This window comes from Oncorhynchus mykiss, chromosome 23, assembly GCF_013265735.2.
Source record: "Oncorhynchus mykiss isolate Arlee chromosome 23, USDA_OmykA_1.1, whole genome shotgun sequence".
In the NCBI taxonomy this organism is placed as follows: Eukaryota; Metazoa; Chordata; class Actinopteri; order Salmoniformes; family Salmonidae; genus Oncorhynchus; species Oncorhynchus mykiss.
The window spans coordinates 8,593,650-8,619,202 of NC_048587.1; the positions used below are offsets into that span (position 1 = coordinate 8,593,650).

The 25,553-nt window shown below is 42.1% G+C and overlaps 1 protein-coding gene across 4 annotated transcripts in view; it reads left to right on the plus strand.

Moving 5' to 3' along the window:
• Nucleotides 1-25,553, plus strand: part of LOC110513446 (A disintegrin and metalloproteinase with thrombospondin motifs 3) — a 146,114-nt gene that overhangs the window by 85,628 nt on the left and 34,933 nt on the right. For 3 of the 4 annotated variants that reach the window (XM_036959865.1, XM_036959863.1, XM_036959866.1), the window contains exons 5-12: nucleotides 69-152; nucleotides 4,598-4,754; nucleotides 14,817-14,922; nucleotides 15,553-15,696; nucleotides 19,209-19,341; nucleotides 20,217-20,330; nucleotides 21,168-21,316; nucleotides 23,455-23,627. In XM_036959865.1, the coding sequence (XP_036815760.1) occupies nucleotides 69-152; nucleotides 4,598-4,754; nucleotides 14,817-14,922; nucleotides 15,553-15,696; nucleotides 19,209-19,341; nucleotides 20,217-20,330; nucleotides 21,168-21,316; nucleotides 23,455-23,627 (1,060 nt within the window). The remainder of the gene's footprint in view (nucleotides 1-68; nucleotides 153-4,597; nucleotides 4,755-14,816; nucleotides 14,923-15,552; nucleotides 15,697-19,208; nucleotides 19,342-20,216; nucleotides 20,331-21,167; nucleotides 21,317-23,454; nucleotides 23,628-25,553) is intronic. The other variant, XM_036959864.1, reaches the window with a different exon arrangement.

Below are 25,553 nucleotides of genomic sequence, written 5' to 3' on the forward strand. Positions count from 1 at the left end.
GGCTTGGCTAAAGGAATTCACTAAATAAATAAATTGATGTTGTTTATCTCTCTGGCTGCTTCCCTTAGGTTGATGAGATCTACCACGATGAGTCCTTGGGAACCAACATCAACATCGTCCTCGTCCGCATGATCATGGTCGGGTACAGACAGGTAAGACTTCTCATCTTCCTGATCACGGTCAGGTACAGACAGGTAAGACTTCTCATCTTCCTGATTACGGTCAGGTACAGACAGGTAAGACTTCTCATCTTCCTGATCATGGTCGGGTACAGACAGGTAAGACTTCTCATCTTCCTGATCACGGTCAGGTACAGACAGGTAAGACTTCTCATCTTCCTGATCACGGTCAGGTACAGACAGGTAAGACTTCTCATCTTCCTGATCACGGTCAGGTACAGACAGGTAAGAGTTTACATTACACCCATCGCTCGCTCTGTCTCTCTCGTCTCCTTCTCTCTGTCTCTCTCGTCTCCTTCTCTTTGTCTCTCTCGCTCTCTCTTTCTCTCTCTCTCCAGGGGTGATAATGGGTGGCCATTGGAAATCAACTAATTGTGTCACAAATAGTGTTGAAATTGGCTTAAACGGACTCCCGGGTGGCGCAGGGTGCTGTACTGCAGCGCCAGCTGTGCCATCAGAGTCCCTGGGTTCGCGCCCAGGCTCTGTCGTAACCGGCCGCGACCGGGAGGTCCGTGGGGCGACGCACAATTGGCCTAGCGTCGTCCGGGTTAGGGAGGGCTTGGTCGGTAGGGGTGTCCTTGTCTCATCGCGCACCAGCGACTCCTGTGGCGGGCTGGGCGCAGTGTGCGCTAACCAAGGTGGCCAGGTGCACGGTGTTTCCTCCGACGCATTGGTGCGGCTGGCTTCCGGGTTGGATGCGCGCTGTGTTAAGAAGCAGTGCGGCTTGGTTGGGTTGTGTATCGGAGGACGCATGACTTTCAACCTTCGTCTCTCCTGAGCCCGTACGGGAGTTGTAGCGATGAGACAAGATACCACGAAATTGGGGAGAAAAAGGGGTAAAAAAAAAAAGATAAAAATTCAAAAGAAAAAAGAAATTGCCTTAAACTAGGATGCATTGTATTGAATAACTGTTTCAACTGTTCATTTGTATTTGCCCTAATTTATTCAAATCAATCAATTTCAAATGATCCATCTTGATCCATATATCCATCCATCTTGAGCCATCCAGACTCACAGCAAACATCTCCAATCCAAAATTAAATCTAGAATCGGCTTCCTATTTCGCAACAAAGCATCCTTCACTCATGCTGCCAAACATACCCTTGTAAAACTGAAAATCCTGCCGATCCTTGACTTCGGCGATGTCATTTACAAAATAGCCTCTACTCAGCAAATTAGATGTAGTCTTTCACAGTGCCATTCGTTTTGTCACCAAAGCCCCTTATACCACCCACCACTACGACCTGTATGCACCAAATGGCTCCAGGTTATCCATAGGTCTTTGCTAGGTAAAACACTGCCTTTTCTCAGCTCACTGGTCACCATAGCAGCATCCACACGTAGCACGCGCTCCAGCAGGTATATTTCACTGGTCATCCCCAAAGCCAACACTTCCTTTGGCCGCCTTTCCTTCCAGTTCTTTGCTGCCAATGACTGGAACGAATTGCAAAAATCACTGAAGCTGGAGTCTTATATCTCCCTTACTAACTTTAAGCAAAAGCTGTCAGAGCAGTTTACTGAGCATTGCACCTGTACACAGCCCATCTGTAAATAGCACACCCAACTACCTCATCCCTATATATATTTTTTTTTTGTTGCTCATTTGCACCCTAGTATCTCTATTTGCACATTCATCTTCTGCACATCTATCACTCCAGTGTTTAATTTTGCTAAATTGTAATTATTTTGCCACTATGGGCTATTTATTGCCTTTACCTCCCTAATCTTACTACATTTGCAAACACTGTATATATATTTTTCTGTTGTGTTATTGAATGTACGTTTGTTTATCCCATTTATCCCATGTGTAACTGTGTCGCACTGCTTTGCTTTATCTTGGCCAGGTCGCAGTTGTAAATGAGAACTTGTTCTCAACTGGCCTACCTGGTTAAATAAAAGTGTTCTCAACTGGTCTACCTGGTTAAATAAAGGTGTTCTCAACTGGCCTACCTGGTTAAATAAAGGTGTTCTCAACTAGACTACCTGGTTAAATAAAGGTGTTCTCAACTAGACTACCTGGTTAAATAAAGGTGTTCTCAACTGGCCTACCTGGTTAAATAAAGGTGTTCTCAACTGGCCTACCTGGTTAAATAAAGGTGTTCTCAACTGGCCTACCTGGTTAAATAAAGGTGTTCTCAACTAGACTACCTGGTTAAATAAAGGTGTTCTCAACTGGCCTACCTGGTTAAATAAAGGTGTTCTCAACTGGCCTACCTGGTTAAATAAAGGTGTTCTCAACTGGCCTACCTGGTTAAATAAAGGTGTTCTCAACTAGCCTACCTGGTTAAATAAAGGTGTTCTCAACTGGCCTACCTGGTTAAATAAAGGTGTTCTCAACTAGCCTACCTGGTTAAATAAAGGTGTTCTCAACTGGCCTACCTGGTTAAATAAAGGTGTTCTCAACTGGCCTACCTGGTTAAATAAAGGTGTTCTCAACTAGCCTACCTGGTTAAATAAAGGTGTTCTCAACTAGCCTACCTGGTTAAATAAAGGTGTTCTCAACTAGCCTACCTGGTTAAATAAAGGTGTTCTCAACTGGCCTACCTGGTTAAATAAAGGTGTTCTCAACTAGCCTACCTGGTTAAATAAAGGTGCTCTCAACTAGCCTACCTGGTTAAATAAAGGTGTTCTCAACTAGCCTACCTGGTTAAATAAAGGTGTTCTCAACTAGCCTACCTGGTTAAATAAAGGTGTTCTCAACTAGCCTACCTGGTTAAATAAAGGTGTTCTCAACTGGCCACCTGCTTAAATAAAGGTGTTCTCAACTAGCCTACCTGGTTAAATAAAGGTGTTCTCAACTAGCCTACCTGGTTAAATAAAGGTGTTCTCAACTAGCCTACCTGCTTAAATAAAGGTGTTCTCAACTAGCCTACCTGGTTAAATAAAGGTGTTCTCAACTAGCCTACCTGGTTAAATAAAGGTGTTCTCAACTAGCCTACCTGGTTAAATAAAGGTGTTCTCAACTGGCCTACCTGGTTAAATAAAGGTGTTCTCAACTAGCCTACCTGGTTAAATAAAGGTGTTCTCAACTGGCCTACCTGGTTAAATAAAGGTGTTCTCAACTGGCCTACCTGGTTAAATAAAGGTGTTCTCAACTAGCCTACCTGGTTAAATAAAGGTGTTCTCAACTGGCCTACCTGGTTAAATAAAGGTGTTCTCAACTAGCCTACCTGGTTAAATAAAGGTGTTCTCAACTAGCCTACCTGGTTAAATAAAGGTGTTCTCAACTGGCCTACCTGGTTAAATAAAGGTGTTCTCAACTAGACTACCTGGTTAAATAAAGGTGTTCTCAACTGGCCTACCTGGTTAAATAAAGGTGTTCTCAACTAGCCTACCTGGTTAAATAAAGGTGTTCTCAACTAGCCTACCTGGTTAAATAAAGGTGTTCTCAACTGGCCTACCTGGTTAAATAAAGGTGTTCTCAACTAGACTACCTGGTTAAATAAAGGTGTTCTCAACTGGCCTACCTGGTTAAATAAAGGTGTTCTCAACTAGCCTACCTGGTTAAATAAAGGTGTTCTCAACTAGACTACCTGGTTAAATAAAGGTGTTCTCAACTAGACTACCTGGTTAAATAAAGGTGTTCTCAACTAGCCTACCTGGTTAAATAAAGGTGTTCTCAACTAGACTACCTGGTTAAATAAAGGTGTTCTCAACTAGACTACCTGGTTAAATAAAGGTGTTCTCAACTAGCCTACCTGGTTAAATAAAGGTGTTCTCAACTAGACTACCTGGTTAAATAAAGGTGTTCTCAACTAGACTACCTGGTTAAATAAAGGTGTTCTCAACTAGCCTACCTGGTTAAATAAAGGTTAAATAAAAAATATAAATATATTCTCCTCAAGCACAAGAACACTCTCCAGGCTGTTGCTGTAAAACAACAAATATGCCTACCAAATGGTACTCTTTTCCCTATATAGTGTACTCTTTTCCCTATATAGTGTACTACCTTTCCCTATATAGTGTACTCTTTTCCCTATATAGTGTACTACCTTTCCCTATATAGTGTACTACTTTTGACCAGGGTACACTCAACACTCAATAACTAATAATTACGTTATGTTTTAGTCATTGAGCAGATACTCTTATCCAAGCCAACTAAAAATCAGTGCTTTCAACTCAAGTAGCTAAAACAAGCATGCTGATCCCGATCATTGCAGGTATAACCATTTTGAAGTAGTCATCTATGTGCTGAATGAGCGCTAGTAAGAGTAATAATGATGATTAAACACTGTGAGACGATCCTATTCAGCAGGTATGGTAGGCTGTTAGCCTGAGGGCCTTCTGTTTGGGGTATCAACTCCTTGTCGCTCATTGGCTTAACTAGGACAGCGATGGAGTTGGCAAGAGCACAAACAGATCTGGGATCAGGCTTGTAGATTGTTTCTGAAATGAGAACGGTATTCTTCTTTCCTCAGTCCATCAGCCTGATCGAGCGTGGGAACCCGTCCCGTAGCCTGGAGCAGGTGTGTCGCTGGGCCAACACGCAGCAGCGCCGGGACCCCGATCATGCTGAGTACCATGACCATGCCATCTTCCTCACAAGGCAAGATTTTGGTCCCGCAGGTATGCAAGGTACTGTATTTCTCTCGATCGAAGGCCTGTGCAGACTGATACGACAGATATCTCCTTCCCATTCACAAGGGTTGGCTCCTTTCAAGGCTAGCTCAGGTAAGGTCTCTGGAAACTTGACAGAGTTGGGGTCCGTTTCAATTCCAAGTCCATTCCGGAAGTAAACTGAAATTCTAATTCCGGATTTTTTTTCTCCTTTATTGCTTTTCAATTGGAATTGGATTGTCAGTTTACTTCCAGAACTCTTTGAATAGTGATGGACTGGACCTCAACCATGCTGGGAACCTACAGGGAAGCAGGCAGCTGCTGCTGTGGTCCAGAAATGAATTCCATCCCAAGTGGCACCCTATTCCCTATACAGTGCACTACTTGTGACCAGAACCCAATGGGCCCTGGCCAAAAGTAGTGCGTAAAGGAAACAGGGAGCCATTTTGTGATGCTGACATGGTCCTGAGCATGTCTACATCTGCCAGTGGTGACCTCACATAACACTGAGTACATCATTGAGTATTTTCCAACCCTTTGCTGACTGACTGGGCATTGGTGCCAACCTATGTTTCCAAAAATACCATCAGATCTACAAAATTATGGTTTCTGGCATGTAGGGAAAAAACATGAAAATGCTCAGAAATGGTTAGCTTTTTCCTTTTCCCAGTATTTATCGTTTCCAGGTAGTCTGTAAGTAACTTATAATTTAAACATAAATACGAAATGTCCTCTCTGTGTTGTTTTACATAACGCAACTCATCTTAAGATCATCTCTACTTACATCATCACGGTTTGAATCAATGTGTACTGAAGTACTCCCACTCGTGTCTATTTGTAAGACAAGTGAATGAAGATAGACATGTTGACTTTAATACACTTTAATAGACTTGAAATCGTTTAAAGACAAAGAATGGAGGTACTACAGCAACTGTGTCCTCTCTCTGAGTGACCTCTAGAGGGACCACTTCAAGTTCAACGTTAAAAGTGTTTTGAAAATTATCTCAAAGGTATATTACTTAGTATTCGTTATAAAATGTACACATCCGCATTTACATGACAGTATATATTTTGGAACAAGATCTGTCCAGTTGTTTTCTGCGTCACAACACGACCACAAGCACAACACAATTTCTTGAGACTTTTTTGTTCACTGCAACGCAAGGCGTTGAGAAACAAACCTCTTGCTCTACCTTCTTCTGAAGGTCACTGTCACATATTGACTTTGGTTTGGTTTAAACTTTGGTTTAACTTTAAAGCACGTGTCATGTTTAAACAGAGAGTCAGAAACTATCTGGTTTTCTGCTTCTCGTACTTCAAACGTTGCCGTAGCAGCCAGCGTTGTTATGACCATAACAGGTCCGTCTCTAAGGCACCGTGGGATGGGTTGGGACTGGCCTCTTCAACTATGGCCATAATAGGCCCGTCTCTAAGGCACCGTGGGATGGGTTGGGACTGGCCTCTTCAACTATGGCCATAACAGGTCCGTCTCTAAGGCACCGTGGGATGGGTTGGGACTGGCCTCTTCAACTATGGCCATAACAGGTCCGTCTCTAAGGCACCGTGGGATGGGTTGGGACTGGCGTCTTCAACTATGGCCATAACAGGCCCGTCTCTAAGGCACCGTGGGGTGGGTTGGGACTGGCCTCTTCAACTATGGCCATAATAGGCCCGTCTCTAAGGCACCGTGGGATGGGTTGGGACTGGCCTCTTCAACTATGGCCATAATAGGCCCGTCTCTAAGGCACCGTGGGATGGGTTGGGACTGGCCTCTTCAACTATGGCCATAACAGGTCCGTCTCTAAGGCACCGTGGGATGGGTTGGGACTGGCGTCTTCAACTATGGCCATAACAGGCCCGTCTCTAAGGCACCGTGGGGTGGGTTGGGACTGGCCTCTTCAACTATGGCCATAACAGGCCCGTCTCTAAGGCACCGTGGGATGGGTTGGGACTGGCCTCTTCAACTATGTCCATAACAGGCCCGTCTCTAAGGCACCGTGGGATGGGTTGGGACTGGCCTCTTCAACTATGTCCATAACAGGCCCGTCTCTAAGGCACCGTGGGATGGGTTGGGACTGGCCTCTTCAACTAGGGAACAACCTTCCAGGCTTAGGGGTAAACATCACACTCTGTTGCCAGAGTTATATGATGACTTGGAGGATTTTACACCCAAATACAGACCGCGGGACCTTAGAGGAAACTCCTGTTTATAACGAGTCAGCAAAAATAAATACCTGGAAACGGTCCAGAATCTATATAACGCTTTATTTTAAACTTTAATATCTTAAATCTTAACATCTCAATGCAATTCTGATGAGATTAATGAGGGATGAAAATCGTAAAATAAATCTGAAGATTTTGTTATTGAATGTATGTGATTGTCACTGTAGCAGGAACCACTGACAGGTATGTTGAATGTATGTGATTGTTCTCTCACTGTAGCAGTAACCACTGACAGGTATGTTGAATGTATGTGATTGTCACTGTAGCAGTAACCACTGACAGGTATGTTGAGTGATTTATCTATAGGATCTGTGTCATTTATGATACTATATACTGTATCTCTCGAGTGGCACAGCGGTCTAAGGCACTGCATCTCAGTGCTTAAGGCGTCACTACAGACACCCTGGTTCGACTCCAAGGCTGTATCAAAACCGTCCGTGATTGGGCGGGGCACAATTGGCCCAGCGTTGTCCGGGTTTGGCCGGTGTAGGCCGTCATTGTAAATAAGAATTTGTTCTGAACTGACTTGCCTAGTTAAATAAATACAAATATCTGAACTACTGACTCATGTCATCCTCTCATAACATTCATGGAATATATAGGTGTGATTTATACTGAACAAAGATATAAACCCAACATGTAAAGTGTTGGTCCCATGTTTCATGAGCTGAAATAAAAGATCCCAGAAATGTTCCATACAAACAAAAAAAAGCATTTCTCCATTGACAAGATAATCCATCCACCTGACAGGTGTGGCATATCAAGAAGCTGATGAAACAAGCATGCTCATTACACAGGTGCACCTTGTGCTGGGGACAATAAAAGGCCACTCTGTAACACAATGTAGGAGCGTACAATAGGAATGCTGACTACATGAACGTCCACCAGAGCTCTTGCCAGAGAACGTAATGTTAATTTCTCTACCATAAGCCGCCTCCAATGTCGTTTTAGAGATTTACGTCCAACCGGCCTCACAACCGCAGAGCACGTGTAACTACGGCAGCCCAAGGACCTCCACATCCGGCTTCTTCACCTGTGGGATCGTCTGAAACCGAAGAATTTCTGCACAAACTGTCAGAAACCGTCTCAGGGAAGCTCAACTGGGTGCTCGTTGTCCTCACCGGGGTCTTCACCTGATTGCAGTGGTCAAAAGCTCACCTTTAATGGCCACTGGCACGCTGGAGAAGTGTGCTCTTCATGGATGAATCCCGGTTTCAACTATACAGGGCAGATGGTAGACAGTATGTATGGCATCGTGTGGGCGAGCGGTTTGCTGATGTCAACGTTGTGAACAGAGTGCCCCATGGTTATGGTATAGGCAGGCAGGCATAAGCTACGGACAATGAACACAATTGCATTTTATCAATGGCAATTTGAATGCACAGAGATACCGTGAGGAGATCCTGAGGCCCATTGTCGTGCTATTTATCCGCTATTTATGTTTCATCATGATAATGCACAGCCCCATGTCACAAGTATCTGTACACAATTCCTGGAAGCTGAAAATGTCCCAGTTCTTCCCTGGCCTGCACACTCACCAGACATCTCACCACCCATTGAGCATGTTTGAGATGTTCTGGGTTGACGTGATCCCGTTCTTGCCAATATCCAGCAACTTGGCACAGCCGTTGAAGAGGAGTGGGACAGCATTCCACAGCCCACAATCAACAGCCTGATCAACTCTATGTGGAGGAGATGTATCTGTATTCCCAGTCATGTGAAATCCATAGGTTAGGTTGGCAGGGTAGCCTAGTGGTTAGAGTGTTGGACTAGTAACCGGAAGGTTGCAAGTTCAAATCCCTGACCTGACAAGGTACAAATCTGTCGTTCTGCCCCTGGCAGTTAACCCACTGTTCCTAGGCCGTCATTGAAAATAAGAATTTGTTCTTAACTGACTTGCCTAGTTAAATAAAGGTAAAGTGATTTATTTCAAATGATGGATTTCCTTATATGAAGTAAAATCTTTGAAAATGTTGCGTTTACATTTTTGTTCAGTGTATAACTACTATATATAACTACTGTTATATAGCTACTGTACCATAGCTACTGCACTATAGCTACTATAACATAGCTACTGTACCATAGCTACTGCACTATAGCTACTGCACTATAGCTACTATAACATAGCTACTGTACCATAGCTACTATAACATAGCTACTGTACCATAGCTACTGCACTATAGCTACTATACCATAGCTACTGTACCATAGCTACTGCACTATAGCTACTGTACCTACTGCAACTTTTTCTCATACTCTTCCATGCCAAGCTCACCATGGCTTTTTCATGGGAATGTATATAGTCTCCATTCTCTTGAATATCTTTTATCTGTCTTCAGATAAAGGGCTCAGCTAGCGCATCTCCATTGCTTTCCTGTTGTGCCATTTTGCTTGCAGCATTTAAATAGGTGATGAGCGACTAAACTATTATGGAAGAAGAAACACCATCCATCATTCTAACTAAGTAGAACTAAGTAGAACTAAGCCATTCTAACTAAGTAGAACTAAGTCTAACTAAGCCATTCTAACTAAGTAGAACTAAGTCTAACTAAGCCATTCTAACTAAGTAGAACTAAGTAGAACTAAGCCATTCTAACTAAGTAGAACTAAGTAGAACTAAGCCATTCTAACTAAGTAGAACTAAGTCTAACTAAGTAGAACTAAGTCTAACTAAGTAGAACTAAGTAGGACTAAACCATTCTAACTAAGTAGAACTAAGTCTAACTAAGCCATTCTAACTAAGTAGAACTAAGTAGGACTAAACCATTCTAACTAAGTAGAACTAAGTCTAACTTAGCCATTCTAACTAAGTAGAACTAAGTCTAACTAAGCCATTCTAACTAAGTAGAACTAAGTCTAACTAAGCCATTCTAACTAAGTAGAACTAAGTCTAACTAAACCAGTCTAACTAAGTAGAACTAAGTCTAACTAAGCCATTCGAACTAAGTCCAACTAAGTCTAACTAAACCAGTCTAACTAAGTAGAACTAAGCCATTCTAACTAAGTAGAACTAAGTCTAACTAAGCCAGTCTAACTAAGTAGAACTAAGTCTAACTAAGTAGAACTAAGTCTAACTAAGCCAGTCTAACTAAGCCATTCTAACTAAGTAGAACTAAGTCTAACTAAGCCATTCTAACTAAGTATAACTAAGTCTAACTAAGCCAGTCTAACTAAGTAGAACTAAGTCTAACTAAGTAGAACTAAGTCTAACTAAGCCAGTCTAACTAAGCCATTCTAACTAAGTAGAACTAAGTCTAACTAAGCCAGTCTAACTAAGTAGAACTAAGTCTAACTAAGTAGAACTAAGTCTAACTAAGCCAGTCTAACTAAGCCATTCTAACTAAGTAGAACTAAGTCTAACTAAGCCATTCTAACTAAGTATAACTAAGTCTAACTAAGCCAGTCTAACTAAGCCATTCTAACTAAGTAGAACTAAGTCTAACTAAGCCAGTCTAACTAAGCCATTCTAACTAAGTAGAACTAAGTCTAACTAAGCCATTCTAACTAAGTAGAACTAAGTCTAACTAAGCCAGTCTAACTAAGCCATTCTAACTAAGTAGAACTACGTCTAACTAAGCCATTCTAATTTGATATAACTATATAAACATTTGACCATTTGATATAACTATATAACCATTATAACATAACCATCTGACCATCTGATATAACTATATAACCATTATAACATAACCATCTGATATAACTACATAACCATTATAACATAACCATGTGATATAACTATATAACCATTATAACATAACCATATGATATAACTGCATAACCATCTGATATAACTACATAACCATCTGATATAACTACATAACCATCTGATATAACTACATAACCATTATAACATAACCATCTGATATAACTACATAACCATTATAACATAACCATCTGATATAACTACATAACCATTATAACATAACCATCTGATATAACTACATAATCATTATAACATAACCATCTGATATAACTACATAACCATCTGACCATCTGATATAACTACATAACCATTATAACATAACCATCTGATATAACTACATAACCATTTGATATAACTACATAACCATTATAACATAACCATCTGATATAACTATATAACCATTATAACATAACCATCTGATTTAACTACATAACCATTATAACATAACCATCTGATATAACTACATAACCATTGTAACATAACCATTATAAAATAACCATCTGACCATCTGATATAACTACATAACCATTGTAACATAACCATTATAAAATAACCATCTGACCATCTGATATAACTACATAACCATTACAACATAACCATCTGATATAACTACATAACCATCTGATATAACTATATAATCATTATAACATAACCATCTGATATAACTACATAACCATTATAACATAACTATTATAACATAACCATCTGATATAACTACATAACCATTATAACATAACCATTTGACCATCTGATATAACTACATAACCATTATAACATAACCATCTGATATAACTACATAACCATCTGATATAACTATATAATCATTATAACATAACCATCTGATATAACTACATAACCATTATAACATAACCATCTGATATAACTGCATAACCATTACAACATAACCATCTGATATAACTACATAACCATTATAACATAACCATTTGATATAACTACATAACCATTATAACATAACCATCTGATATAACTACATAACCATTACAACATAACCATCTGATATAACTACATAACCATTATAACATAACCATCTGACCAACTGATATAACTATATATAACATAACCATCTGATATAACTACATAACCATTACAACATAACCATCTGATATAACTACATAACCATTACAACATAACCATCTGATATAACTACATAACCATTATAACATAACCATCTGATATAACTACATAACCATTATAACATAACAATCTGACCAACTGATATAACTATATAACCATTATAACATAACCATCTGACCATCTGATATAACTACATAACCATTATAACATAACCATCTGACCAACTGATATAACTACATAACCATTATAACATAACCATCTGACCAACTGATATAACTACATAACCATTATAACATAACCATCTGACCAACTGATATAACTACTTAACCATTATAACATAACCATTTGATATAACTACATAACCATCTGATATAACTACATAACCATTATAACATAACCATCTGATATAACTACATAACCATTATAACATAACCATCTGATATAACTACATAACCATTATAACATAACCATTTGATATAACTACATAACCATAGGATGCCACCATGTTCCTTGTAGTTCTTTGCCATCGGGCAGAGCTAGATGAAATAACACCATTACAACCAGAACTGGTTCAAATCTGGCTATAGGGACATCATTGCAACTGGGTTCTAGCTAATCACCACAGAGCACGTGTGGTACTCCATTCACTATGTAGTTCACTACTTTGGACCAGGACCAATAGAGGTCTAGTCCAAAAAAGTAGTCCTCTATATAGGGAATAGATTGGCATTTGGGACATGGCCAACTGAAGCAGCCCCGCTCATCAATATCTGTCTGTGTCTGCATTTTCTGCTTTTTTACCTGCATGCCAAAGGTCTTCACATGGTCAGAGAGCAGGACCATTTGTTTCAGCAACAAACCCCCATTTGAACCAAACAAAACGCTCAGCTAATCTGGATCGCTGCACATCTCTTGGTCGAGTATAGTAGTTATATATAGTATAGTAGTTATATATAGTGTGTAGTAGTTATATATAGTGTGTAGTAGTTATATATAGTGTATAGTAGTTATATATGGTATAGTAGCAAGTATATAGTATAGTAGTTATGTACAGTATAGTAGTTTTGTATAGTATAGTAGTAAGTATATATTATAGTAGTTATATATAGTGTATAGTAGTTAGTATGTAGTATAGTAGTTATGTATAGTATAGTATGTATAGTATAGTAGTTATGTATAGTATAGTAGTAAGTATATAGTATAGTAGTTATATATAGTATATAGTATAGTAAGTATATAGTATAGTAGGTATATATAGTGTATAGTAGTTAGTGTGTAGTATAGTAGTTATATATAGTGTATAGTAGTTAGTATGTAGTATAGTAGTTATATATAGTATATAGTGGTTTTATATATAGTATAGTACATATTATATAGTATAGAAGTTATATATAGTATAGTAGTTAGTGTATAGTATAGTAGTTATTTATAGTGTATAGTAGTTTCATACACAGTATACAGTATAGCACTTATGTATAGTATATAGTATAGTACTTATGTATAGTATAGTAGTTATTTATAGTATATAGTATAGTAGTTGTATTCATGTGTCCTTTGTGCTTTGTGTTTAAATATGTGTCATTACTGTATTGTTGGGTTATATTATCCGGTTGTGTTTGGTTTTAATAACAAGCTTGTGTTGGTCTGTCTGAGCTGGGTTTAACAAAATGCTTTCAAGCTTACTGTCTATTTCAGTAGATAGAGGAGGAATTTAGACACAAGCAAGTACACAGACAAAATCTTCAGGCCTTTCTCAAAGTTTGACAGTTTTTCAATTTTTTTATCGCAGCCTCATTTCCTGCCTTTAGGCATTTCCTGATTATTGACACAGTATATTTTTAAAAGGCTATTTTACCCATCTGTTCAGCAGCAGCACGTATCAGCTAACAACAGAGACACGTACTTACTGCTATCAGCAACAAACTGCTCACTGGACACAAATCAGAACAACTACTATGGAAATGGAACACAGCCATTCTAGAATTAGAATTCTATTCATAGAACACTATAAAGCAAGTCTTCTTCATGTGCATCTGTCCCAGATGGCACACTATTCCCTATGATGCGCACTATGGTCCCTGGTCAAAAGGAGTGTACTATATAGGGAACAGGGTGCCATATTTGGGACTGAGCCACACATGAAGACGACATGCTTTATATACAGTAATCTGTGTTCATTTTCATATTCGTTGTTCTGATTTGTGTCCAATTGGTAGTTCTTTGTTAATTGCAGTAGGTATATGTCAGACACTATAATTATAATAGTATTGGCTCTGTTGGGATAATTCATCATTTTCTCTTATGTAAAAAAAAAAAAAACACACAAAAAACAATTAGAGCTGAAGTCAATCCAACATCCTGTGTTAGCAGCAATGTTTACGCAGTAGCTTTGTTTACACAACTACTACCTGTAAAAATGTGCAATTCTGACAACTAGAGGTACCTACCTACCTACCAGTGTCAGGAGAATATACGTGCTATTTCACATGTACACAAAACTATTGCAAAATGCAATAGATACTTTATATGCATCTTGACAGGTTTTTCGTTGCAACTAGAAATGTGTTCTTAAAATTGGCTTCCGTGTAGATGAAGTCGACCACTGACCAAGATATTAATGTAGGATTTATGTATGATTTACTAGATAAATTGGTATTGAAGACGTCTCCCGAAACACAGACAGACATCTAAAAGCAGGCCGACCTGGTCTCACCTTAATCCATCCCCACCACATCATCATAACCGTGGTTTGATCAGAGCCTTAGAGAGACATATGTACCCAGACCTGGGTTCAAGTAACATTTGTTTTTAATTCTAATACTTCTAATACTAGCACCACGTTTAGTCTGCCTGGAGTGCCAGGTGGGCGGAGTTTTGGGCTTGTGCATCTATTCCATTGGTTCCATAGCGCCAGGCAAGCTCAATCAAGCCCAGCTGAAGTATTTCAAATGATTTCAAGTAGTATTTGAACCCAGGTGTGATGTAACAGCCATACAACGCTTCATCTCTGCCTAGCGGTTTGTTATCAGTGCCCGTGTGTGATATGTGTTGCCTAGGTTACGCCCCGGTGACAGGCATGTGCCACCCTCTGAGGAGCTGCACTCTGAACCACGAGGACGGATTCTCCTCGGCCTTCGTGGTGGCGCACGAGACCGGACATGTGTAAGTCACCGCAGCACACAGGCTGGGTCCCCAGTGGCACCCTCTTCCCTGTTGTCCACTACTGTTGACCCAAGTGGCGCCCTCCTCCCTGTTGTTCACTACTGTTGACCCAAGTGGCGCCCTCCTCCCTGTTGTTCACTACTGTTGACCAGAGTCTTACGGGACCTATGAGCCCCATAGCTTGAAGAAACTAAAAGGAATACAAGCAAAGAGCTGCGTGTCAACAGAGAGTCAACAGTAGTGCCCTCTATAGGGAACAGAGAGTCAACAGTAGTGCCCTATATAGGAAATAGAGTCAACAGTAGTGCCCTATATAGGAAATAGAGTCAACAGTAGTGCCCTATATAGGAAATAGAGTCAACAGTAGTGCCCTATATAGGGAATAGAGAGTCAACAGTGGTGCCCTATATAGGGAACAGAGAGTCAACAGTAGTGCCCTATATAGGGAATAGAGAGTCAACAGTGGTGCCCTATATAGGGAACAGAGAGTCAACAGTAATGCCCTATATAGGGAACAGAGAGTCAACAGTAGTGCCCTATTTAGGGAACAGAGAGTCATTTGAGACTGGCTTTGTGTTTGAGCGTAATACTGTGTTTTGCTCATCAATAACTCAGGTACCATTTCAACAGGTTAGGTATGGAACATGACGGACAGGGGAATCGTTGTTCTGACGAGACCAGCATGGGGAGCATCATGGCACCGCTGGTCCAAGCGGCCTTCCATCGCTACCACTGGTCACGCTGCAGTAAACAGGAACTGAACCGATACATCCAGTAGGTGCAGCCTTCGCCGTACCACTGACTAGGGTTCTGACAACTTTCCCAGAGTTCACAGCTTTTCCAGGAATCCTGGTCACTGACATAACACTGACATCACTGACATGTATCACTGACCTATATCACTGACCTATAACTGACATATACCACTGACCTATCACTGACCTTTCACTGACATATATCACTGAGCTATCACTGACCTTTATCACTGACCTATATCACTGACATATCACTGACATATATCACTGACATGTATCACTGACCTATCACAGACATGTATCACTGACCTATCACAGACATATATCACTGACCTATCACTGACATGTATCACTGACCTATCACAGACATATATCACTGACCTATATCACTGACATGTATCACTGACCTATCACAGACATATATCACTGACCTGTCACAGACATGTATCACTGACCTATCACAGACATGTATCACTGACCTATCACAGACATGTATCGCTGACCTATCACAGACATGTAGCACAGACAAATATCACTGACCTATCACAGACATGTATCACTGACCTATCACAGACATATATCACTGACCTATCACAGACATGTATCACTGACCTATCACAGACATGTATCACTGACCTATCACAGACATATATCACTGACCTATCACAGACATGTATCACTGACCTATCACAGACATATATCACTGACCTATCACAGACATGTATCACTGACCTATCACAGACATATATCACGGACCTATCACTGACATGTATCACTGACCTATATCACTGGCCTATATTACTGACCTATATCACTGACATGTATCACAGACATATATCACTGACCTATATCACTGACCTATACCACTGACCTATCACTGACCTATCACTGACCTATCACTGACATGTATCACTGACCTATATCACTGACCTATCACTGACCTATCACTGACATGTATCACTGACCTATATCACTGACATATATCACTGACCTATATCACTGACCTATCACTGACATGTATCACTGACCTATCACTGACCTATCACTGACATGTATCACTGACCTAGATCACTGACCTATATCACTGACCTATATCACTGACCTATATCACAGACATGTATCACTGACCTATCACTGACATGTATCACTGACCTATATCACGTCAACAGTGAAGAGGAAACTCCGGGATGCTGGCCTACTAGTTCCTCTGTCCAGTGTCTGTGTCTTAATCTTTTCCTTTTATTGGTCGAGATATGGCTTTTTCTTTGCAACTCTGCCTAGAAGGCCAGCATCCCGGAGTCGCCTCTGGAGTCGCCTCTTCACTGTTGACGTTGAGACTGGTGTTCTGCCTAGAAGGCCAGCATCCCGGAGTCGCCTCTGGAGTCGCCTCTTCACTGTTGACGTTGAGACTGGTGTTTTGCGGGTACTATTTAATGAAGCTGCCAGCTGAGGACTTGTGAGGTGTCTGTTTCTCCAACCAGACACTCTAATGTACTTGTCCTCTTGCTCATGTGTGCACCGGGGCCTCCCACTCCTCTTTCTATTCTGGTTAGAGCCCGTTTGTGCTGTTCTGTGAAGGGAGTAGTACACAGCATTGTACGAGATCTTCAGTTTCTTGGCAATTTCTCGCATGGAATAGCCTTCATTTCTCAGAACAAGAATAGACTGACGAGTTTCAGAAGAAAGTTATTTGTTTCTGGCCATTTTCAGCCTGTAATCGAACCCACAAATGCTGATGCTCCAGATACTCAACTAGTCCAAAGAAGACCAGTTTTATTGCTTCTTTAATTAGCACTACAGTTTCCAGCTGTGCTAACATAATTGCAAAAGGGTTTTCTAATGATCAACTAGACTTGTATGAGCTAACACAGCATGCCATTGGAACACAGGAGTGATGGTTGCTGATGATGGGCCTCTGTACGCCTATGTAGATATTCCATTAAAAAAATTGTCCGTTTCCAGCTACAATAGTGATTTACAACATTAACAATGTCTACACTGTATTTCTGATCAATTTGATCAGCTCTTATGACTGTCTCTGTTCTGATGTGTTCTTATGACTGTCTCTGTTCTGATGTGTCTTATCTCCCTCCATCTCTAATGACTGTCTCTGTTCTGATGTGTCTTATCTCCCTCCAGCTCTTATGACTGTCTCTGTTCTGATGTGTCTTATCTCCCTCCAGCTCTTATGACTGTCTCTGTTCTGATGTGTCTTATTCCTCCAGCTCTTATGACTGTCTCTGTTCTGATGTGTCTTATCTCCCTCCATCTCCTATGACTGTCTCTGTTCTGATGTGTCTTATCTCCCTCCATCTCTAATGACTGTCTCTGTTCTGATGTGTCTTATCTCCCTCCAGCTCTTATGACTGTCTCTGTTCTGATGTGTCTTATCTCCCTCCAGCTCTTATGACTGTCTCTGTTCTGATGTGTCTTATCTCCCTCCAGCTCCTATGACTGTCTCTGTTCTGATGTGTTTTATCCCCCTCCAGCTCTTATGACTGTCTCTGTTCTGATGTGTCTTATTCCTCCATCTCCTATGACTGTCTCTGTTCTGATGTGTCTTATTCCTCCATCTCCTATGACTGTCTCTGTTCTGATGTGTCTTATCTCCCTCCAGCTCTTATGACTGTCTCTGTTCTGATGTGTCTTATCTCCCTCCAGCTCTTATGACTGTCTCTGTTCTGATGTGTCTTATTCCTCCAGCTCTTATGACTGTCTCTGTTCTGATGTGTCTTATCTCCCTCCAGCTCTTATGACTGTCTCTGTTCTGATGTGTTTTATCCCCCTCCAGCTCTTATGACTGTCTCTGTTCTGATGTGTCTTATCCCTCCATCTCCTATGACTGTCTCTGTTCTGATGTGTCTTATCTCCCTCCAGCTCTTATGACTGTCTCTGTTCTGATGTGTCTTATCTCCCTCCAGCTCTTATGACTGTCTCTGTTCTGATGTGTCTTATTCCTCCATCTCCTATGACTGTCTCTGTTCTGATGTGTCTTATCTCCCTCCAGCTCTTATGACTGTCTCTGTTCTGATGTGTCTTATCTCCCTCCAGCTCTTATGACTGTCTCTGTTCTGATGTGTCTTATCTCCCTCCAGCTCTTATGACTGTCTCTGTTCTGATGTGTCTTATCTCCCTCCAGCTCTTATGACTGTCTCTGTTCTGATGTGTCTTATCTCCCTCCATCTCCTATGACTGTCTCTGTTCTGATGTGTCTTATCCCCCTCCAGCTCTTATGACTGTCTCTGTTCTGATGTGTCTTATCTCCCTCCAGCTCTTATGACTGTCTCTGTTCTGATGTGTTTTATCTCCCTCCAGCTCTTATGACTGTCTCTGTTCTGATGTGTCTTATCTCCCTCCAGCTCTTATGACTGTCTCTGTTCTGATGTGTCTTATCTCCCTCCATCTCTTATGACTGTCTCTGTTCTGATGTGTTTTATCCCCCTCCATCTCTTATGACTGTCTCTGTTCTGATGTGTCTTATCCCTCCATCTCTTATGACTGTCTCTGTTCTGATGTGTCTTATCCCTCCAGCTCTTATGACTGTCTCCTGGACAACCCTTTTGAACACAAGTGGCCCAAGCTTCCTGAGCTACCTGGGATTAACTACTCCATGGACGAGCAGTGTCGTTTTGATTTCGGCGTGGGCTACAAGATGTGCACCGCTGTAAGTCCCCTCCAGCAGCTAGCTAGACCCCTGAGATCTGAGAATAACAATTGTGACCGTTGGTGACGGGGCAGCCTGTCAATGTGTGTCCCGAATGGCACCCTATTCCGTATATAGTGCACTGCTTTTTTACCAGGGCCCATCAGGGAATATCTTGCCATTTGGGACGCATATTTAGGACTGCATGGGGCACTCAGTACCACTCAGGACTTTGATCTTCTGAGGATGGGATTCAAATATTACACAGGTTAGTCTTAGATGGAGCAGGGTCCTGCGTTCTCCTTATTATCCCCCTGGTCCATATGCTTAGATAGTGGGCAGCTTTTTCCCTGTTTGAGATTGCAGAGGGGCCATGACTTCTGGGAAGAGACTAGATGACCCGTAGACTGGCCACGGAAATGCACTAACTACCTCTCATCTCTCTCTCTGACCACCTCTTCCGTTCTCTCTCCTCTTCTCTCTGATCTCCTTTTCCCTACTCTCTCCTCTTCTCTCTGACATCCTCTTCCCTACTCTCTCTCTCTTTGTCTCTCTCTTTGTCTCTCTCTTTGTCTCTCTCTTTGTCTCTCTCTCTATCTCTCTCTCTCTCTCTCTCGCTCTCTCTTTGTCTCTCTCTCTCTCTCTCTCTCTCTCTCTCTCTCTGTCTCTGTCTCTGTCTCTTTCTCTCTCTCTGTCTCTCTCTGTCTCTGTCTCTCTCTGTCTCTCTCTGTCTCTCTCTGTCTCTCTCTCTCTCTCTCTCTCTCTCTCTCTCTCTGTCTCTCTGTCTCTGTCTCTGTCTCTCTGTCTCTCTCTGTCTCTGTCTCTCTCTGTCTCTCTCTCTCTCTCTCGCTCTGTCTCTATCTCTCTCTCTCTCTCTCTCTCTCTCCCCCCTATAGTTCCGGACCTACGATCCCTGCAAGCAGCTGTGGTGTAGTCACCCTGACAACCAGTACTTCTGTAAGACCAAGAAGGGTCCTCCGGTGGATGGGACGGAGTGTGCACCGTCGAAGGTGGGAAACGGTTCAAAAACAAACCATGGATTTCTGATGACAATAGATACACCTAATAATATACAGTGCCATACTTCATCTTTAGAAACAGTTCTCCAAAAAGTACACAATTACTTGAAGAAATTTTACTAAATTAATATTAGAAATAACATATCGGCCCGTTTGAATGTTACAATAATTTTTGGTGGGTGCTTATATTTGTTCTATGTCCCACATGTACTGATGTCCAACTGCAATGGCTGTGTAACACAGGTGGCACCTAACCCATACATTTAAAGAGCATTTAATCAGCTATTTATACTTCACGGACAAATAGTGTTCACTCTCATGTTCTATCCCATGTTCCTTTAGCCAGGATTGCTCGAAGCCTAACAGTTGTTGTGAACTCTGACCCAGGAGATGTTCAGGGCTCATTCTAGCCATGGTTGTAATGCTAACGGAGCCAACGAATGGATAAAAAGATATTGTATACATGTATGCACTGTTGACTCCACTGTCTCCTTTCTGAAAAAAATATATTGAAAACGTTGTTTTTTTTAAAATACACAATAGTTCAAATGGATGAACAGAAGGAACAGTTTGAATGTACTTACTAAGCATGTAATTAGCGTGAAGTTAGCATTTCATTGGCTAGTCCTGATTAATGGAGTCACGGTGGTCATAACAGTGTTCTATCCATGTTCCTTTAGCCGCCATCGCTCTATAGAGTTGTTATAAACCATTGACATGGTCAGGGCTCCATTCTAGCCATGGTTTTAATGAGAACAGGGCTGATAAATGGACAGATAGTCTATGTACTGTATGTCCTGTTGACTCTCCTGTGTCCTGTCTGTTTAGTGGTGCTTCAAGGGCCACTGTATCTGGCGCTCCTCTAACCAGCCTCAGGGCCATGACGGTAACTGGGGGTCCTGGACTAAGTTTGGGTCCTGCTCCAGAACCTGTGGAGGTGGAGTACGCTCCCGGAGTAGAACTTGTAACAACCCTGTGTGAGTGTCTGTCACAGGGGAACAGGTGGGGAGGGCATTGTGGGTAATGTGGGTAGAGATGTATTAATCTGGCTCCGAGGTGGGTTCTTAGGTCTCCTCACTGACGTTATCCTCTGCATCCTGTTAGGACTTCTACCTACATCCTGTTAGGACTTCTACCTACATCCTGTTAGGACTTCTACCTACATCCTGTTAGGACTTCTACCTACATCCTGTTAGGACTTTTACCTACAACCTGTTAGAACTTCTACCTACATCATGTTAGGACTTCTACCTACATCCTGTTAGGACTTCTACCTACATCCTGTTAGGACTTCTACCTACATCCTGTTAGGACTTCTACCTACAGGCTATATGATTCATACACATAATGTGACATGTAGTTGACAGATACTTGGTCTGTTTAGTCAGAGACGTGTCAGAGGATGGCTGAAGGAAAGCCGAGGGGGATCATGTGTTTCTTTACGTTTTAACACTGTGTGTGTGTGTGTGTGTGCGTGCGTGCGTGCGTCCGTGCGTGCGTGTGACTTTATGCGTATACTGTATGTGAGTACGTGTCCTCTAAATAATAATGAACCCTGTGTACTACATCATGACCCTGACTAGAGACTCAGATCTCAGATCTAGTTAAATGGAACTAATCACTGAACCTGAATGACAGGCCCAGTTCTACCCTGATCCACATTACAGTTAAATGGAACTAACCACTGAACCTGAACGACAGGCCCAGTTCTACCCTGATCCACATTACAGATAAATGGATCTAATCACTGAACCTGAACGACAGGCCCAGTTCTACCCTGATCCACATTACAGTTAAATGGATCTGATCACTGAACCTGAACGACAGGCCCAGTTCTACCCTGATCCACATTACAGTTAAATGGATCTGATCACTGAACCTGAACGACAGGCCCAGTTCTACCCTGATCCACATTACAGTTAAATTAAACTAATCACTGAACCTGAACGACAGGCCCAGTTCTACCCTGATCCACATTACAGTTAAATGGAACTAATCACTGAACCTGGACGACAGGCCCAGTTCTACCCTGATCCACATTACAGTTAAATGGAACTAATCACTGAACCTGGACGACAGGCCCAGTTCTACCCTGATCCACATTACAGTTAAATGGAACTAATCACTGAACCTGGACGACAGGCCCAGTTCTACCCTGATCCACATTACAGTTAAATGGAACTAATCACTGAACCTGGACGACAGGCCCAGTTCGACCCTGATCCACATTGCAGTTAAATTAAACTAATCACTGAACCTGAACGACAGGCCCAGTTCTACCCTGATCCACATTACAGTTAAATGGAACTAATCACTGAACCTGAACGACAGGTCCAGTTCTACCCTGATCCACATTACAGTTAAATGGATCTGATCACTGAACCTGGACGACAGGCCCAGTTCTACCCTGATCCACATTACAGTTAAATTAAACTAATCACTGAACCTGAACGACAGGCCCAGTTCTACCCTGATCCACATTACAGTTAAATTAAACTAATCACTGAACCTGAACGACAGGTCCAGTTCTACCCTGATCCACATTACAGTTAAATGGATCTGATCACTGAACCTGAACGACAGGCCCAGTTCTACCCTGATCCACATTACAGTTAAATGGATCTGATCACTGAACCTGGACGACAGGCCCAGTTCTACCCTGATCCACATTACAGTTAAATTAAACTAATCACTGAACCTGAACGACAGGCCCAGTTCTACCCTGATCCACATTACAGTTAAATTAAACTAATCACTGAACCTGAACGACAGGTCCAGTTCTACCCTGATCCACATTACAGTTAAATGGATCTGATCACTGAACCTGGACGACAGGCCCAGTTCTACCCTGATCCACATTACAGTTAAATGGATCTGATCACTGAACCTGAACGACAGGCCCAGTTCTACCCTGATCCACATTACAGTTAAATTAAACTAATCACTGAACCTGAACGACAGGCCCTCCTGGGATGTATCCCAAATTGCATTCTATTCACTGCACTACTTTTGACCTGGGTCCATAGGGAATAGGGTGCTATTTGGGATACACACTAGGTGTTGATTACTGGGTTGTTTGTTTATTGTTTCCGTGTTGTCGCCCCCATGTCTCCAGGCCTGCGTACGGCGGTCGGGATTGCCCCGGGTCCACCTTCGATTACCAGATGTGTAACATGGAGGAGTGTGTCGGACCCTACGAGGACTTCCGCGCTCAACAGTGTGTCCAGAGGAGCAACAAATATCACAAGAACACCAAGCACACCTGGCTACCTTACGAACACCCAGATGGTAGGACACAGCCTGCTTCCCAAATGGAACACTATGCCTTTTAGTTTGGGGTTTGGGGTGGCAGAAGAGATACAATGCAAACTTTCTCTTGTCATTTATTTAGTTTATCTTCACTCAGTCAGGACTAAAGGATGTGTTCATTTTGATTTCTTTCTCTAGGGAGTTTTACTAGCCACAGTGCTTCTGCCTCTGTGTTGCTTTCTCTCTGGTATCTTAGACTGGGTATCCTCTAGGGAGTTTTACTAGCCACAGTGCCTCTGCCTCTGTGTTGCTTTCTCTCTGGTATCTTAGACTGGGTATCCTCTAGGGAGTTTTACTAGCCACAGTGCCTCTGCGTTACTTTCTCTCTGGTATCTTAGACTGGGTATCCTCTAGGGAGTTTTACTAGCCACAGTGCTTCTACCTCTGCCTTGCTTTCTCTCTGGTATCTTAGACTGGGTATCCTCTAGGGAGTTTTACTAGCCACAGTGCCTCTGTGTTGCTTTCTCTCTGGTATCTTAGACTGGGTATCCTCTAGGGAGTTTTACTAGCCACAGTGCCTCTGTGTTGCTTTCTCTCTGGTATCTTAGACTGGGTATCCTCTAGGGAGTTTTACTAGCCACAGTGCCTCTGCCTCTGCATTACTCTCTCTCTGGTATCTTAGACTGGGTATCCTCTAGGGAGTTTTACTAGCCACAGTGCCTCTGCGTTGCTTTCTCTCTGGTCTTTGACTGGGTATCCTCTAGAGAGTTTTACTAGCCACAGTGCTTCTACCTCTGCATTGCTTTCTCTCTGGTATCTTAGACTGGGTATCCTCTAGGGAGTTTTACTAGCCACAGTGCCTCTGCCTCTGCCTTGCTTTCTCTCTGGTATCTTAGACTGGGTATCCTCTAGGGAGTTTTACTAGCCACAGTGCTTCTGCCTCTGCGTTACTTTCTCTCTGGTATCTTAGACTGGGTATCCTCTAGGGAGTTTTACTAGCCACAGTGCCTCTGCATTACTTTCTCTCTGGTATCTTAGACTGGGTATCCTCTAGGGAGTTTTACTAGCCACAGTGCCTCTGCGTTGCTTTCTCTCTGGTATCTTAGACTGGGTATCCTCTAGGGAGTTTTACTAGCCACAGTACTTCTGCATTACTTTCTCTCTGGTATCTTAGACTGGGTATCCTCTAGGGAGTTTTACTAGCCACAGTGCCTCTGCGTTGCTTTCTCTCTGGTATCTTAGACTGGGTATCCTCTAGGGAGTTTTACTAGCCACAGTGCCTCTGCATTGCTTTCTCTCTGGTATCTTAGACTGGGTATCCTCTAGGGAGTTTTACTAGCCACAGTGCTTCTGCCTCTGCCTTGCTTTCTCTCTGGTATCTTAGACTGGGTATCCTCTAGGGAGTTTTACTAGCCACAGTGCCTCTGCCTCTGCGTTACTTTCTCTCTGGTATCTTAGACTGGGTATCCTCTAGGGAGTTTTACTAGCCACAGTGCCTCTGCGTTGCTTTCTCTCTGGTATCTTAGACTGGGTATCCTCTAGGGAGTTTTACTAGCCACAGTGCCTCTGCCTCTGCGTTACTTTCTCTCTGGTATCTTAGACTGGGTATCCTCTAGGGAGTTTTACTAGCCACAGTGCCTCTGCATTACTTTCTCTCTGGTATCTTAGACTGGGTATCCTCTAGGGAGTTTTACTAGCCACAGTGCCTCTGCATTACTTTCTCTCTGGTATCTTAGACTGGGTATCCTCTAGGGAGTTTTACTAGCCACAGTGCCTCTGCCTCTGCATTACTTTCTCTCTGGTATCTTAGACTGGGTATCCTCTAGGGAGTTTTACTAGCCACAGTGCCTCTGCATTACTTTCTCTCTGGTATCTTAGACTGGGTATCCTCTAGGGAGTTTTACTAGCCACAGTGCCTCTGCCTCTGTGTTGCTTTCTCTCTGGTATCTTAGACTGGGTATCCTC